Below are 13,410 nucleotides of genomic sequence, written 5' to 3' on the forward strand. Positions count from 1 at the left end.
TAGTTATGGAAACGGCTTCAACACTGGAAGGGGAAACTCCTTAGGGCAGTAAGGAAAGTAATCTTGGTAAAAACGGTGGCCCAAGCTATCCATGTTTTTACCATGTGCTGCTACCGAGTGTCCAACTACTTATGTGAGAATTTAAACAAACTCATTATGTCATACTGGTCAAATGGGGATGAAGGGGAACGCAAGATACACTGATACTCTTGGAATCAACTGGGCACGCTAAAGATTGAGGGTGGGCTTAGGTTTCGCAACCTTTACGCTTTCAATTGAGGAATGCTTACCAAACAAGGGTGGAGGATTCTTTCCAACTTAACTTCACTGGTGGCCCAAGTGTTCAAGGCTAAGTATTTTCCCAACGCTTATTTCCTTAATGCATGGGTTAGTAGTGATGCTTCCATTTGCTGGAAAAACATTTGTACTAGTCAGACTATCCTTTCTCGGGGTTGTCGCTAGCAGGTTAGGAAGGGAAGCTCAATCCATATTTGGGAAGATTCATAGATCCTTTTACAGTCAACCTACCGGCCTTTTTCCCCCAAGCCTCCGGATTGCAGTTTTTCAAGGGTTTGTGATGATTAATCATGATATGAAGGGTTGGAAAACTGAGATACTCAATTCTTTATTTTCTTCAGATGAAGTCAATCTCATTCACTTAATCCCGATCAGCATCTGATCCCCTCCAGACACACTTGTTTGGCATCATGAGATGAACGGCGTGTTCTCGGTTCGGAGTGCTTACTACCTGGCAAGGGAGGTTATTGTTCAGCTTAATGGTTCATTGTAGGGATCTTCGTCCCCATCTGCCATGGTCTGAGACAAACTCTGGAAATCTCATGTTCTACCAAAGGTAAAGGTGTGTGTATGACGACTGTGCAATAACTTCATCCCAAACCATGCAAATCTCACCCGACGCCATATAACCTTTGACCCTTCATGTGTAATGTGTAATGGCCACGAGGAATCGGTTATCCACCTATCACGCTTTTGCCTTTTCACTAAATGTGTATGGCTTGCATCAAATTTAGGTGTTCCATTACGAGACCTCAACTCCTCTCCTTTTATGGATTGGATTATTGACATGGCGAATCGACTCTCTTCCAGGAACTTCGAATTGGCTGTCATGATTCTCTGGGCAATTTGGGGTGCTCAAAATCAAAAGTTTTGGTCAGACACTTAGGACAATCCCGTTATGGTTGTGACCCAATGCAATCCCGTTATGGTTGTGACCCAATGTATCATTTGGTGGCATGAATTTGTGCGTACTAGGGCAGCACAGTACAAACGCATTCCTTAGTCATTTCCTTCTCCCATGTGGGCTGCCTCCACCTGGTTTCTTTAAGATGAATATTGAAAGGGCTTGGAATGAGTCTACAAACCTCGAGGACTTTGGTCTTATTGTCAAAGACTTTGTTGGTTCTTTTATGGCTGTAAAAGCTGGGAATTTCAGAGGTACTTTCTCCCCCCATTCAGGCAAAAACATTGGCATTTCGTTTGACTTTGGTTTGGGTGTGTTCTAGGGGCTTTCACAAGATGATTTTTGAGTCTGGTTCGCTTCAGATCATTTAAGCTTTGAAGGATTCCTCACGTAATCTTTCCCTAGTTGGACAGGTTATTAAGGATATCAAAGCTTTGATTTCCATGGTCATTGAAGTTTCTTCTTCCCATTCACGCCGCCAAACCAACGAGGTTGCCCATTTTCTAGCTAGGTATGGTCTTACGGTTTCCCATGATTGTGTTTGGTTGGATCTCCCACTAAGTATAATTATGGACACCCTCTTTGATGACTTCCCTTGCCTTAATTGGCCTTTGTAATGACTTTTCTTTATGAATGAGAATCTACTATCGTTTCATTAAAGAAAAAAATGAGCAGGAGATCAAGATTGAATATTGGATAGAGGTGGACTTGTACAATTACATGCATAGATGGAGTAAGGGTTTAGACGTACTGATGAGTATGTTATACTATGTTTGAATGTGGGAAATAAACTTGAAATTTGGACAAACATTCTAATTTATAAATTGACATGCACTAATTTAGAATTTAGAAACATAGAAATTTAGAATTTATGCATGGAAAAAAACTTGGAATTTGGGACCTCCAATCCCTAAGTTTAAATTCTATGTAAATATGTGTCATTTTCCAATTTCTATGCGTGAGAGTTTAAAAATAACAAATTCCATATTCAAATTCTAGTGTTCTTTTAGATCATTTTCAATCCTTGGGTTAAAACCTAAAATTTTTAACCCATAAAATTTAGGTTTTAATCGAGAAACAGTTTTTCTCTTCCAACCCTTATAGGCTAAATTTTTAGCTCGGGATGATTATAAAATGAATTTAGGATAATTTTTTTCTTAAAGTAACTTAAAAAAAAAATTATGTAGACTATCCTAATTTAATTTTCTAAACATTTTGGCCTAAAAATATTTAGATTCTGATATATATTGAAAAATCACTAAACCGACACCATGAAACTTGTGGAACATTATGAAAAAATATGAAACACATAAAAGATTTTTTTTTTAATTACTTTAGCCGTTGAATTTAAATTTAGACCGTTAGATCATTTTTTACCGTTTGATTTGATCATATTAGATTTTAACAGTTAGATTCAATAAATTTATAAATATAAAACTAAAAAAAAAAAAATACATATATGGTGCGCCAATCCTACTAACTCAGGAGAATCATGGATTAAATTTGTCCAAGAAATGAGTTTTGGGTTAAAACTCATATTTGCCCCAACTATTAGAGCAAGTTGAGATAAATTTAGATCCTAAAATTTAAATTTTATTCAAAAGAATATGTATTATGTTAATCAAATAAGAAAATTCATAAATTCTAGAAAATATACGAAAAAGTAATTTTTACCAAAAAAAAAAAAAAAAAAATTCATAGATTTTAGAAAATGTACGAAAAAGTAAATTTTTTTTTTTTTTTTTTTTTTAACTTCTGGGTGTGAACAGTCAATAATTGGGTATGTGCAGAACCATTCCCTGCCCCCGTCCGACTCTCAACCCATTCCCACACCTGCCTCTCCCTACACTTAACCGTCACTTGCCCTCTATCCTCTCTCTCTCTCTCTCTCGAGCTTTCCTTTTTCAGCCTCAGTCTCCGTCGCCATCGCAGTTTGATCGGCTTCGTGTTCTCCTTCAGTGTTCAGTGTATTTCTACTGCTCCTCTGCTTGCAGCTGCCAGCTGATCCGACTCAAGCTTCTCCTCCATTTTCTCCTCTTGTCAAACAAGGTACTTTTCTTTAGCTTGCGATTGAGATTTGTGTTAAAGAATCACCTTTTGAGCTTCGAATTGTGTAAAAGAATCAGCTTTTGATTGTGATATTTGGGTTTTTTTTTTTTATATGTAAAGAAGGGGACTTGATTTGTGAATTTGTGATTGTTGGGGATTTTGGTGAAATTAGGGATTTGATTTTTAGTAATGTTGAAATTCATGCTATTGGGGATTTTTTTTATACCTGTAAACATATTCAGGCGTTTGGTTTTAGATGTTGGGTTGCTTCTGAGCTTTGGGTACTGAAATTAGGTTGGACTGGTTGCAAAATTAATATACTAGCCAGCTTGCATTGGATTTAGTTTTGCCCAAATTTGATTAGTTTCCGGCCCGTAAGCACCTTTAGTTTGATTCTTGCTCAGTCTGTGTCCATTTGATCTTTGCTTAATTTGATCCGTGGATTTACTGTGGATAGAAGAAGATTTGGAGATGTCTGACCGTTTGACCCGTATAGCTATTGTGAGCTCCGACAGATGCAAACCCAAGAAGTGCCGCCAGGAATGCAAGAGGAGCTGTCCTGTTGTCATCACTGGTATATTATAGTTACCTCTTCTCACTTGTATCATTTCCATTTTGTTTATGTAATAATTTGTGTGTATATGTCTGTTGATATCATAAGGGAATTAAATATCTGGATTAATTGAATTACTCAGATAATGGTTTGTTTTGTTTTTTATTTTTAATGAAAACAATAGAATCTTTTCTTGTTTCTTGAATTATGATCTTGCTATTATATTTCTATAGGGTTTCTAAGATGCACTGTTCTTGATTACTTGGATTTGTCACCCTTTTTTTTTTTTTTTTTTTTTTTTTTTTAATCATGTGACTTGGTATTTATCTTGAGACATATTATTTGTGTTCAAATGTGGTCGTGAAAGCTACTTATGATGAAAGGAAATAAAGGTAATGGAATGCCTCCTGCAAGGAGAAACACTCAGAAATTTTAATTATGCTCAAAACTTTCCATTAAAAGAGATTATTGGTTGATAAAATCAAGGAATGCTTGTATTAAAGGTTACTAAAAATACAGGCATGAGCTCTTGCATAATATGAGACGGCTCCAAATAGATTTAATGTTTCTGTTGGTGAGTTCCTGCTATGCATTATCATGGCAACTATGTTTGCTTTTCTGTGAATGAGCACTTTGTTATTATAACCGGACTTAGTATTATTATGTTTTTGTCCTGTAGTGCTACAAACATACACACTACTAATCAGTCTATATACAGGTAAACTATGTATCGAGGTTACCCCTGCATCCAAGATTGCTTTCATCTCAGAAGAATTGTGCATTGGATGTGGTATTTGTGTTAAGGTCTGTAAGAAGTGCTGTTACCGTCAGTTGTCTTTTTATCTGAAATAGTTGTGTTTTAAAGGCATTAATTGGACTCTATACCATCTGATGATGCAGAAATGCCCATTTGAAGCAATCCAAATCATTAACTTGCCAAAGGATTTAGACAAAGATACAACCCATCGCTATGGGCCTAACACTTTCAAGCTACACAGGTTAGCTCCTTACCACATTATTGGGAAGTGTTCGTTTGAGCATTTATGTGGTTTGGGATGACATAAATTTTGTAATTTCAGGTTACCAGTCCCTAGGCCAGGTCAAGTTCTTGGTTTGGTTGGAACAAACGGCATTGGGAAGTCAACTGCCCTCAAAGTTTTGGGTGGAAAGTTGAAACCAAATTTGGGTCGTTTCAAAGTAAGACTCCTTACACAAATTCCCCTTCTTTGACAAGTTTATTATGTTTCAAACTTGTTTGGTGCATTCTTCGATTATCTTATCTAGATGGTTTTTTTATTTTTATTTTTGCAGAATCCTCCAGATTGGCAGGAAATCTTGACCTACTTTAGAGGATCTGAGTTGCAGAATTTTTTCACCCGCATCCTAGAAGATAATTTGAAGGTACCATTTAATTTTGCTGTCCATAACCTTTTGTACTAAATTGGAAATGAGTTTAGTTTTTAAATGAATATAATTTTGCCTGTTGTGTTGTGGGTATATCTTGGCCATCTTTTCTTGTCTCTAACCAGTATATTGTCTCATGTTATATTTGTTCTTCTTGCTAATTTGCTTAATATTCTTTTTACTTAACAGGCCATTATAAAGCCCCAGTATGTTGATCACATTCCAAAAGCAGTTCAAGGGAATGTTGGGGAGGTGCTCAGTCAGAAAGATGAGAGGGATATGAAGGAAAAATTATGTGCTGATCTTGAGCTGAACCAGGTTATAGAGCGTAAGGTAGGGGATTTATCAGGTGGGGAGCTTCAAAGATTCGCCATTGCTGTCGTTGCCATACAGAATGCAGAGATATATATGTTTGACGAACCTTCAAGTTATCTTGATGTCAAACAGAGGCTTAAAGCTGCCCAAGTTGTCCGATCTTTGCTCAGGCCTAATAGGTTTAATTTCTTATTTTCTCTTCTTTCCTCAAAATTGAATTGCATGGTTTTGTTGGATTCCATTTCTTGATTGTCTGCATATTTAACTAATAGTCATATTCTCTTCTTGATTGTCTGCATATTTAACTAATAGTCATATTCTCTTATATTTTCAGCTATGTAATTGTTGTGGAGCATGATCTTAGTGTCTTGGATTACTTATCAGACTTCATTTGCTGTTTATATGGGAAACCGGGTGCATATGGAGTTGTAACTCTTCCCTTCTCAGTTAGAGAAGGAATCAACATCTTCTTGGCTGGATTTGTTCCTACAGAGAATCTTAGGTTCCGGGATGTATCTCTGACCTTCAAGGCAAGATTATAAATTTGTCCATGAAATGCTCTTTTTTTGACTTGCAACTGGAAAAAACAGAAAGACTCCTTTGACTTATCATTGCTTTGTGATTTACTTTGTTATCTTTACCAGGTTGCTGAGACTCCACAGGAAAGTGCTGAAGAAATCAATACATATGCACGATATAAATACCCATCAATGACTAAAACTCAGGGAAACTTCAGGCTTCGTGCGGTTGAAGGTGAATTTACTGATTCTCAGATTATTGTAATGCTGGGAGAGAATGGAACAGGGAAGACAACATTCATCCGTATGCTGGTATTCTTTGTTTTTCATCTTATTTTTCTTCAGTCATAATTACTTTGCAGCTTTGGATGTTGAGTTAGCATATGCCCAATTTTCAGGCTGGTCTATTGAAACCTGATACTGTGGAAGATTCCGATGTGGAGATACCTGAATTCAACGTTTCTTACAAGCCCCAGAAAATCAGCCCAAAGTTTCCATCCACTGTCAGAGCCTTGTTACATTCAAAAATTCGTGATTCATATACTCACCCCCAATTCATGTCAGATGTGATGAAACCTCTTCTTATTGAACAATTAATGGATCAAGAAGTTCTGAATCTCTCTGGTGGAGAGCTCCAAAGGGTTGCATTATGCCTATGCCTCGGGAAGGTAGATTATTATTATCCACTTTTTATAAATCATTGGATTAGTGGAATAATGTTGCTCAGCTGGGTTGCTTTGTTACATTGTGGCGTTAAGCTTTTTTGTGTCTTGGTTATGAAATTTAGAAGCCTAAAGTTTTCAATAAGCATTGTTTATTTTCGTAGATTCGTGATTTTTCAACAAATGATTTGGTAGTTAAGTTGAATTACTTGGTGAAAGGTCACAAGGTTCAACTGGCTTTGAAAATCAGAAGTTGTGTTTATTTTTCCCTTATATCAGCCTTTCGTAGGAAGGGAGAGATAGGGTTCTGATGTGAATTAATAAATGGGCCTTGTGTGTCTAAATGAATCATTTTCAACACTTTATGCTACCCCTTATATTTGTTTCCATGGATGCATCTTGAGTAGGAGGGAATTGTCTACTTGTTTTAGATTTTTCCATCCTTGAACACGTTTGGCCATTTAGCATGACCATCTGTCATTCCTAGGTTTGTGCTCTAAAATCCTAATATAATTTTTTGTCCTTGCCAATGTTGCCATACATTTGTTTATCCTCTGCCTTAAAGGTAACATTGTATCTAGTGATTACATGTTCACAATAACAGTTTCACTCTTTTTAATCTTTTTATTGTTTGGCACTGGGAAGGCCATGAATTATAGTTTTTCCGTTGTTCTGGCTGGTGAAGATGCATGCGAATCACCTGTCACGGACTCATTCTAATCCACATCTCTATTTACTTAATGCAGCCTGCAGATATATATCTTATAGATGAACCGAGTGCATATCTTGATTCTGAGCAGCGTATTGTTGCATCTAAAGTCATAAAGAGGTTTATCCTACATGCTAAGAAAACAGCATTCATCGTTGAACACGACTTTATCATGGCTACTTACTTGGCAGATAGGGTTATTGTCTATGAGGGGCAGGCATCAATTGATTGTACTGCAAATGCTCCGCAGTCATTGTTGACTGGGATGAATCTCTTCTTATCTGTAAGTCTTGCAACTTCTTCATTCCACTCGATTGTTTTGGACTGCGACTACTTTAGTGTGTGATGATAAGAATTTAATTTTGCTCTTTTCATTGATTTTTTTTCTTTTCAAAATGATGCATGCATGCAGCATCTTGATATCACATTTAGGCGTGACCCGACTAACTATCGCCCACGAATCAACAAATTGGAGTCGACGAAAGATAGGGAACAAAAGGCAGCTGGGTCCTATTATTACCTGGATGATTGATTAATCCACAAGATGGTATGTTACTATGCTTCATTCTCTTTTTTTTGGGTACAAATGTTATGTTACTATGCTCCATTCATTACCGTGTTTATTTCATGTTTCTTCGGCGTGTTGATAATTTAACTGGTGTCTCAGTTCCACTTTGCAATTTTGACCGAGTATGGAGGGTGTTAGTATAATGGAATCTCGGCGGAGTCACAGCATGCTACGTTTAATTCAGTCCTTCGTCTGTGAAAAGGGTGATGTTTGTTTCCAGGCCCTTACGCATTGTTGCTACTCAAATATGCACATATAATGTGCTTGCAGTTATCCAGTTTTTGGTAAATTATCGTTGAACGAGCAAATCTCAATGTACAACGGCCTCTCGTAGTATCAAAATCAAGGGGATGTTATTTTTTGGGGTGGTTAATCTGTTTGGTACGTTTAAATTTTCACCAAATGACATGTTAGTTCGACATGGGGCTTGCTATATCTAATTTTGGTTATTATTATCCATTTTTTATTATACTTTTATCTAATTTTGGTGTTTTACAAACAGCCAAATTACAACATTGACTTGATTAAATACCCATAATTTCTCCCCTACATTTAACAAAAGGTTTGCCACTTAGTACTACGGTCTAGTGGTATTCTTCTTCACTTATAAGTGAGAGGTCTCAAGTTTGATTCTGCCAAAAACGAATTTAAATCATCTTATTGCTATCTCATTGTGTGGTTAAGCATATCTCTCCCTCTTAGTGGAGATAATATCATTTGTTCAAAAAAAAAAAAAAAAAAAAAAAAAAACAAAAGCAAAAGGTTTGACGGTACCAAAGGAAGAGACCAGTAGTTTAAAGAGTGTCCCTAGTTTGAGGACGACTATATTATATTTCAACCCTAATATCAAATTCAGGGGTGGGTGACCGCTAACAATCTACCCTTAACAGAACGAAGACTCTAAAGCTGAAATCGTAACTTGCCACTAGTACTTTAATTTAGCGATGTCTCAATATTTAAGTGAAAAATTTCAAGGTCAACTTTACAAATGGCAGTGTCAATGCCTAGTTTTAGCTGGACTATTGAGTGGTTAACCGCAAATTCCACGCCCAATACCGTTGCATCAATAAGGCAAAAATGCACTTGGGCTATAATCTAAAGATATTGCTACAATTCAGCTTATTAATTTATCCAAAAATGTTCTCATAGTCACCTAGTAATCGAGGAATGCATGGTCACCCGTCGTTTGATTTCAACCATATATCCTCAGTCACTAGGTGACCAATAAAACGAGACTTTTAACTCACCTATTTTCTATCGATATGTCAAATTTGTCATAATTTACTAACCCAACAAATCCCAATTAGAAAAGGGAAAATCTAACGCCTTATAGAATAGGAAAGTTTGGAACCTAAATTAAATTGAAGGAGATAGAAAAGGTGTGGTGACAAAGAGAGAGAAAAGATAGGTGTAGAGAAATTCTGGGTGTGCCCTTTCCTCCTACTTTGTACCTTCATTTATAGAGAACATAATGGGTTTACTTAAGCTACAAGTAAGAAAGCCTAAGATCTTTTAGATTACATAAGAATCCTGAATACAATATACTAGGATTTACACAATAACACGTGCTATATAATTCTAACTACAACACTCCACTTTAGGTGTGTAAATACTCATGTGAATGGCGCATCAGATCTTCACGGATGATATAGAAGCAATTGATGAAGTCTACTCATCTAGTCAGCCCAAGTAGCGAATCCAAGTTTCAAAATAACGAAGAATGTATATAAGGATAAACTTCACAAAACCTGCCTATGGTAAATCTAAGGTGGGACAAAACTCATAGTCTAAGGAGAAAAGTGAGTAAAAACAAGTCAAAACTAACATCTTTAGGATATAAGTAAAACACACACAAGGGTATGACCAACCCAGCGTTTGTGCCTCATCAAAACCATGTTAGGCAACAAAAACTCAATGGGATAAAAAGATTATGATCGTAGGAAAATAGTACACTAAGGTCAAATAAGTATACCTCAAGATACTCCCCATGAGTTGACAAAACTCAATGAGAACTACACACATTGTAAATCAGACAATTTATGCATCCAATTCCTTGAACAAGCTTTTGAAAAGTAGGCGTTGACCATGATTTTGTGAAGAGGTCGACAATGTTGTTTTGAGATTAGATCCTCTTGACTTCAATCTTCTGATGTTCTTGCTGCTAATGTGAGAAGAAAAACTTCGGCACAATATGCTTGATGTCCTTTGACGAGTCATTCCTTGATATGGTCGATACAGATGGTGTTGTCTTCGTAGTTCATTATCAAGACTGTTGTAGTATGACAACCTAAAAGAGACATCAATGACAAAAGAAAGTCAACAAGTTCTTCGAATATGCTCAATAACGTATGTGATCCAAAAGCATTTGCACGTGGCTTCATGAAGGTCGAGAATTTCAGTATGGTTTGAAGTATGTGCAACTAAGGTTTATATAGTTGCTTTCCAAGATATTGAGGTGTCTCTAGCAGTAAAGATGTAACCCATTTGAGAACGTGTCTTTTGTGGAGCAGATAAATAACCTACGCCAACATAACCAACAAGGAAAATATCATTCTGAAGACTAATGGGGTATGATCTATTCTGAGATGAATAGGGACAAAATAAGCCCACATTTGTAGTAACTTTGAGGCAGCGAAGGATGTCATTAACACCATTACAATGTCAGCGTGTTGGCATGTTGCTATATCTTGCCAATAGATTAACGGCGAATGAGATATCATGTCTAGTGCATTGAGCTAAGTACAAAAAAGTATCAATTGCACTCAAATATGTAACTCCAGGCTCCAAAACCTCTTTTTCATTGTCTTTAGGATGGAGAGAGTCTCATTTTGCATCTAGCATTTGGACAACCATAGGAGTACTTGTGAGACCCGTATTAAAAAAATATATATGATATTTTAAAATATCTTTTGTTTCATGTTTGTTATTTTCTATGTATTGTATACGTATGTATGCCCTGTATGTGTGTATACAATAAACCATAGTAGTATAGATATCTTTTGTTCCATGCATTAGGTTAGCACACCTCCTCCTGCATACAAGACGTGGTGATCGAGATCAATGTTGTTTGTGGTTGTTCATATACCCAGATGTCCACTTCTTAGGTGCACCACCATAGTAACCATCCAATCATTCAGTCCAGTCTTATTTGCATTGTCATTACAATGGAGCTGGAGGTTGCTCCGTGTGTACCATTCATCCTCTTTAAGTGACACCTATTTATCCACTCGACAGCCAAAACTACTACCCTAACAAGTGTCAATCTCTCATACCTTATTATCCAATGATATTGGACACCTCCTGCTATACTTGTCGACTCCTGTCTGTCTTATATAAATAACTTCTGCCACTTCTCCATTTCATTTACATTTCATTGACCTTTATCCTTCTTTTATCTACGTTGCATATATATATATATATAGAGAGAGAGAGAGAGAGAGAGAGAGAGAGGAATCCTTTAACAAGAGGGATTCTCATTTTTCTATAAAAATGAGAACATCCTTTTGATCGTTGGATTTGACTTTAATGAAATTGTGTGGTCTGTAATTTAATCTCAACCACACAATTTCATTAAAGTCAATCCAACGGTCAAGAGGATGTTCCCATTTTTTTTTTAAATGGGGATTCCTCTTGTTAAAGAGCCTGCATATATATATATATATATAGGGATAGGATCAAGAGACAAATATTTTTACAAACATTTTTACACTTCTTTGTAACCTTAGATTTTTTTAACATTCAAGGATTCTTATTTATTCATTAAATAACTTGGATACTTATGTGTATTTTAACTAATATTAAAAATAAAAATAAAATTGAAAAAAACTTAAAATCTGGAAAAAAAAAAGTAAAACTAAAATTTAAAGGGGAAGAAACCCTAGCTATAATCGTGAAAATAAGAAAGGAGGTTTGCAACCTCCATCTCCCACAAGTTTGCAACTTCCATGCCTTGAATCTTCATTATGTAAGCAAAATGAAACGTCTCTAAATTCTATATTATTGTTCATATATGCAAGGTGATAAAACTAAGTTTTATCAGTCCATATGAATAATGATTTTTACTCTTAAATCGTGTTTTTTTTGTTATTATTAGGATTATTTTTATAAAATGAAAGAGGAGAAACACTGCAGACCTCATCGGCAAAGGAGAGATTTCATGTTTTTTAGTTATTAGGGTTCAAATGTTTTTTTTTTTTTTTTTTCCTTCAGTTTTATTCCATTAGATATTTTTTTCTTAATTGAGATTAGCATTTTCCTTATTAATTATTATCCACATGATCATTCAAGTCAATTAATCACATCACTCTTAGTCTAGACCGTTGAATTTTATAAAATCTAAAGATTACAAAGAAGTGTAAAAATATTTGTTAAAATATTATCCCATATATATATATATGTGTGTGTGTGTGTGTGTGTGTGTGTGTGTACGTGTGCGCGCGCGTGTGTATTTATATTTAGAGAGAGAGAGAAAGAGATGAAAGAAAGTTTAGGGTCAGGGAGTTGGTTGTGTGGAGATTGTTAGTGGACTTGTCTTGCCGAGGTTCTAGCTATCGATCGAGGTGGGGAGTTTATATAATGTGTTTCAAAATATTCTTATTTTTTTTATAAACGAAACGCACGAGCTATCGTGGATTTTCATCTATTTACAAATATCCATCTATTTTAAATCAAGTATGTTTGATTTGTTGAAATGTTTACGATGGGATATATGCACATTCTAGGTGGAATTGTTTGAGATGTTCATGGAGCATGAGAACTCTAGTGTTGCATTAATCCAAGGGATAAATGTAAACTTCACACAGGGATATTAGGGTGGAATGGATATTAGGGGTCATGTGGTGAGTTAAATTTGAGGAAGGATCTAATGAACACATAAATGGATGATGTGATGTGGAATTACGTGGCTAAAGTTTTGATATTATTGTCATACTTCTAGCGTGTGAAAAAAGGACATTACTTGACTGACATATTACATATTCTACTCATTGGGCGACAGTGGCTGTTGCTCACCCCTCACCTTTTATTTTACAGATGAGTTATGTGGCAAGAAATGTGATAGACGAGCTGAGGTTCTGTTTGATGAGGGATTTACGACTTTTAAGGATTTTAATTTATTATGTACACCCTATAAGGATTTTGGAGTTATTTGTATAAGAGAAATTTGTTTTTTGTATTTATTTTTACTTTTATTCACGCACCAGATCTAGTTTCAAATTTTCCGCCAACCCGGGTTCGAAGCATGACAGTACTTTAAGGCTTCGCTCTATCTTTATTAAATCGACGTAACACCTTTTGGTATAGTCAACTATTGTACCAGAATATCGTCAAAACATTGTACAATCTTCAGATCTAGGCAATATCGAGTTTTTCCAAGGTCTTTGATCACAAATTCGCCTTTGTTCATTCTTGGTCACAACTTTCTACCTCTGCA

The 13,410-nt window shown here is 35.9% G+C and overlaps 1 protein-coding gene across 3 annotated transcripts; it reads left to right on the forward strand.

The window, feature by feature from the left end:
• The first annotated feature begins 3,015 nt into the window (after positions 1 to 3,015).
• Positions 3,016 to 8,461, forward strand: LOC137707823 (ABC transporter E family member 2-like). 3 transcript variants are annotated; one of them, XM_068446743.1, is made up of 13 exons: positions 3,016 to 3,250; positions 3,708 to 3,824; positions 4,522 to 4,607; positions 4,704 to 4,801; positions 4,883 to 5,000; positions 5,115 to 5,204; positions 5,397 to 5,701; positions 5,857 to 6,052; positions 6,167 to 6,352; positions 6,439 to 6,708; positions 7,449 to 7,694; positions 7,824 to 7,958; positions 8,079 to 8,461. In XM_068446743.1, the coding sequence occupies exons 2-12, from the start codon at positions 3,722 to 3,724 to the stop codon at positions 7,941 to 7,943; spliced, it is 1,818 nt and encodes a 605-aa protein (XP_068302844.1). In that variant the 5' UTR covers positions 3,016 to 3,250; positions 3,708 to 3,721; the 3' UTR covers positions 7,944 to 7,958; positions 8,079 to 8,461. The 3 variants fall into 3 exon arrangements, with proteins under 3 accessions (XP_068302844.1, XP_068302845.1, XP_068302846.1); XM_068446744.1 differs by having other exon boundaries at positions 3,711 to 3,824; XM_068446745.1 differs by having other exon boundaries at positions 3,714 to 3,824.
• Positions 8,462 to 13,410: the final 4,949 nt, after the last annotated feature.

This window comes from Pyrus communis, chromosome 11 (genome assembly GCF_963583255.1).
Source record: "Pyrus communis chromosome 11, drPyrComm1.1, whole genome shotgun sequence".
Classification (NCBI taxonomy): Eukaryota; Viridiplantae; Streptophyta; class Magnoliopsida; order Rosales; family Rosaceae; genus Pyrus; species Pyrus communis.

Bases quoted from the DNA above. Each gene is read 5' to 3' on its own strand.
- LOC137707823 (XM_068446743.1), top strand. From the start codon at position 3,722: ATGTCTGACCGTTTGACCCGTATAGCTATTGTGAGCTCCGACAGATGC. The intron at 3,825-4,521 runs GTATATTATAGT...GTCTATATACAG, and splicing joins CTGTCCTGTTGTCATCACTG to GTAAACTATGTATCGAGGTT. The intron at 5,205-5,396 runs GTACCATTTAAT...TTTACTTAACAG, and splicing joins TCCTAGAAGATAATTTGAAG to GCCATTATAAAGCCCCAGTA.